Source organism: Melitaea cinxia, chromosome 14, assembly GCF_905220565.1.
Source record: "Melitaea cinxia chromosome 14, ilMelCinx1.1, whole genome shotgun sequence".
NCBI classification, from domain to species: Eukaryota; Metazoa; Arthropoda; class Insecta; order Lepidoptera; family Nymphalidae; genus Melitaea; species Melitaea cinxia.
In genome coordinates this window covers 4,292,099-4,295,263 of record NC_059407.1, presented here as the reverse complement: position 1 = coordinate 4,295,263, position 3,165 = coordinate 4,292,099, and the positions used below count along the sequence as shown (strand labels likewise).

The 3,165-nt window shown below is 37.3% G+C and overlaps 1 protein-coding gene across 1 annotated transcript; it reads right to left on the bottom strand.

Annotated features, from left to right (window-relative positions):
* Positions 1–1,167: 1,167 nt before the first annotated feature.
* On the bottom strand, positions 1,168–2,886 carry LOC123659854 (piggyBac transposable element-derived protein 4-like). Its single transcript, XM_045595020.1, has one exon. The coding sequence runs from the start codon at positions 2,884–2,886 to the stop codon at positions 1,168–1,170; it is 1,719 nt and encodes a 572-aa protein (XP_045450976.1).
* Positions 2,887–3,165: the final 279 nt, after the last annotated feature.

Below are 3,165 nucleotides of genomic sequence, written 5' to 3'. Positions count from 1 at the left end.
AAAAATCAATAATAACAGTATACCCAGTAAAATGTAATTAGGTGTGTCTTACATTTTAAAAAAAATACAGTCGTATTGAGAACCTTCTCCTTTTTTGAAGTCGGTTAAATGTACATACTAATATACCCCTTTTTCCTTCTTATAAATAACAGAAGTATGGCGGTCAACAATTTTCTTGGAATAACGGGAAATACCCACCACGTAACATGAAGAATCAGAGTTAATTACGATTGTTATTGCAAACAACTCTTTAAATTGTATCAATTACTATTAATATGTTTGTTTACAAGATTAATCGTATTTTATGCATGTGTTTATTTATTTTTAGACCATTATCATGTTTATAAAAGAGAAATCGTACAATCTGTACAAATATTTAGAGATGTTTCGGTGAACGAATTATAAATGTACTTTTATAGCTGTAGAAGCCAAATTAATCATTTTTACTTTTTTATCTGTGGAAAAAAATGCCGTTTTTCATTTTGTGTCTAAGACGTGCAACACACATGAGTTCACGCCATTTTTGGCGCGAACTTGTGGAGGCCTATGTCCAGCAGCGGACTGCGGCTGAAGTGATGATGGTAATGATGTCTAAGACGCGTGTGTTTAGGCGTTGGCGCAATGGTCACAGAACTGGTTGTGGCTGTTGCTCTGGCGTTTGCGGGTTCGGTCCCCGTATAAGGCAAACATTTTTATTGGCCATACAGATGTTTCCCGTAGTCTGGGCGTTTATGATTGTGTATTGTGTGTGACCAGACCTCCGACGTACGAGAACACATATAATGCCTTGTCAGCCACACATGGCTGACATTTTCCAAACCAATTGGGCCGTGTCAGCCATATGTGGCTGACGGAATATGCTTGTTTTGAAAGCACGATTTTTCGTCGTCAGCCACGTTTTTTATGTTAAACTATATGTAGTATGGTTGACAAGGCCTAGTAAATTATAACTGTAATGATGGCATTGACACTTTTACTTACATTTTGAGAAATATCAAGTTTGTAAGTGGAAGTTTCGAAAACAAAAGAGTGATTACAAAAATAGTTGGTTTTTGCAAATAAAATTTATAGGTAAATGTTTTAATTGCTTTTATTTATATTTAAGTTGGCATTGGCAAAATAATAAATCAATTCTACATCAATCATCATGTTCAAACACGTTTAAACTCAAACATATCTATGGTTTATATTGAAACAGCTGATACAATAGTGTGGCTCATTCGGGCAGTCTTCGCAGTATGTTACCACTCTTTTGGTTTTATTTCGAGCATGAACTCTTCCAAATTGGGCACAGTTTTCTTTATAACACCTAACACAATATTTACGACAGGCAGAGGCCAATCCTTGCCTTTTCTTCAATTCATGCTTTACTCGCCTAGGTCTAGAGGAGGCACTAGTTTCCGGGACTCCTGTATGCACGAGGTAGTCAACCAACGCGGTTCTAAACTGGACGACAGAGAGCTTCTTCTTGGTTGTTAATTTATATAAAATATATGAATTTACAATCGCTGTATTCAATAATAACTCCATCGCCAATCTTTTGGGCCATTTCGTTGTCTTCCGAAGAGGGGTTGTGTAAGAGGACATTTGGTCTGACAGATCAACCGCTGATTTTGCATGATTATAATCTACCACAATCTTCGGTTTAATTTTTTCTTTTCCTTTTTTAGTTATTCTTCTGAAACTTACGGAGTGCTTAGTAGACAGCAGCAGTACATCCCGCTTGTCTTTCCATTTCATAATTGTTATTCCGTCGTCATTTTCTTGAGCTGAGAATTCTCCTGTCTTCAGTTTTGTTTGGACAACTGTTTGAGGTAAACCTCGTCTGTTTTTTCTAAGTGTGCCTATGAGATGAGTTTGTCCCGCTAGTAGTTTTCGTGCCAGATCCAAACTGGTATACCAATTATCTGTGCAAACCGTATGTCCTTTATTTAGATAATCGTCACACAAGGCAAGGACAACATTAGTCGGAGTAGTATTGACATTTTCATAATTTTTGCCAGCATAAACTTGCACTTTTACAGTGTATCCTGGGTTTGAGCACAGCTTAAAAAGTTTTATCCCATATTTGTGTCGCTTATTTTTATTGTATTGCCTAAAAATAACACGGCCACGAAATGGGATTAGACTTTCGTCAACACACATTTCTTGATTAGGTGTATAATGACATTTAAAATTAGCATTTAGCATATCTAATAAGTGTCTAACTTTAAACAATCGGTCCTCCTTATTGTGATTTATTTCATTATTGGCAAAGTGCAACATCCTCAAAATGAGTTCAAATCGATTTCGGCTCATAATGGACTTGACAAATTTCTGTTCAAAACATTTGTTAGTGCTCCAGTACAAAGATAGTTGAGGTAGTTTCACTATCCCCATCCAAATTAAAATGCCAAAGAACCGTTTAATTTCATGGCAATTTGTTGGCATCCATTTCTGCATTCGGTATGATTTTGTTGCACTTTTGTTCAAGGTTTGTAAAGCAAAGCGATTTGTTTCTTCGGCTATGTACTCGAATATACTGTCAGGTACTAGCAATGAATAAAATTCTGCTGGTTTAGCTGAACTCATGCTGGATCGCAATGAAAATGGCTTAAGCCCAGGACATTCAGTATATGGAATAATACTTGGTTGCTTACCCAACGGATTGAACCATACTTCAGTATTTCGTGAGGTTGGTAACACGGGAATCTGATCATCTTCACTGTCGGATAAAATCTGGCGTCGATGATGATTTTTGGTCCGTGCGATTGATACTGTATCATCGAGATCAACGTCAAATACTTGTGTAGCATCACTATTTGATAATGTGTTACATTCTTGATTATACACTGTTAAATCTAATTGCGATAGTTCGTAGTCCAAATCATCATAAAAATCTTCCATTTTTTGTTGAAAATCACAAATCAGTAACTAATAACTTGCTAAATCACTAACTGAACAACTATTTACTGCAGTCTCCTTCGATGCACAGCGACAAATGACGCGCGGGGGGCAAACACAGGCTGCTAAACAATCAAAATGGCGCCGGCGGCGGCGAGCGACGCGTTTGTTTCGCGCGCTTTTGAAATCATATGGCTGACAAAATGGCTGACGCGGCCCCATTGAGAATTTTATTACAGTGGCGCCGCGTCAGCCATATATGGCAGCCACCATTATTTATTT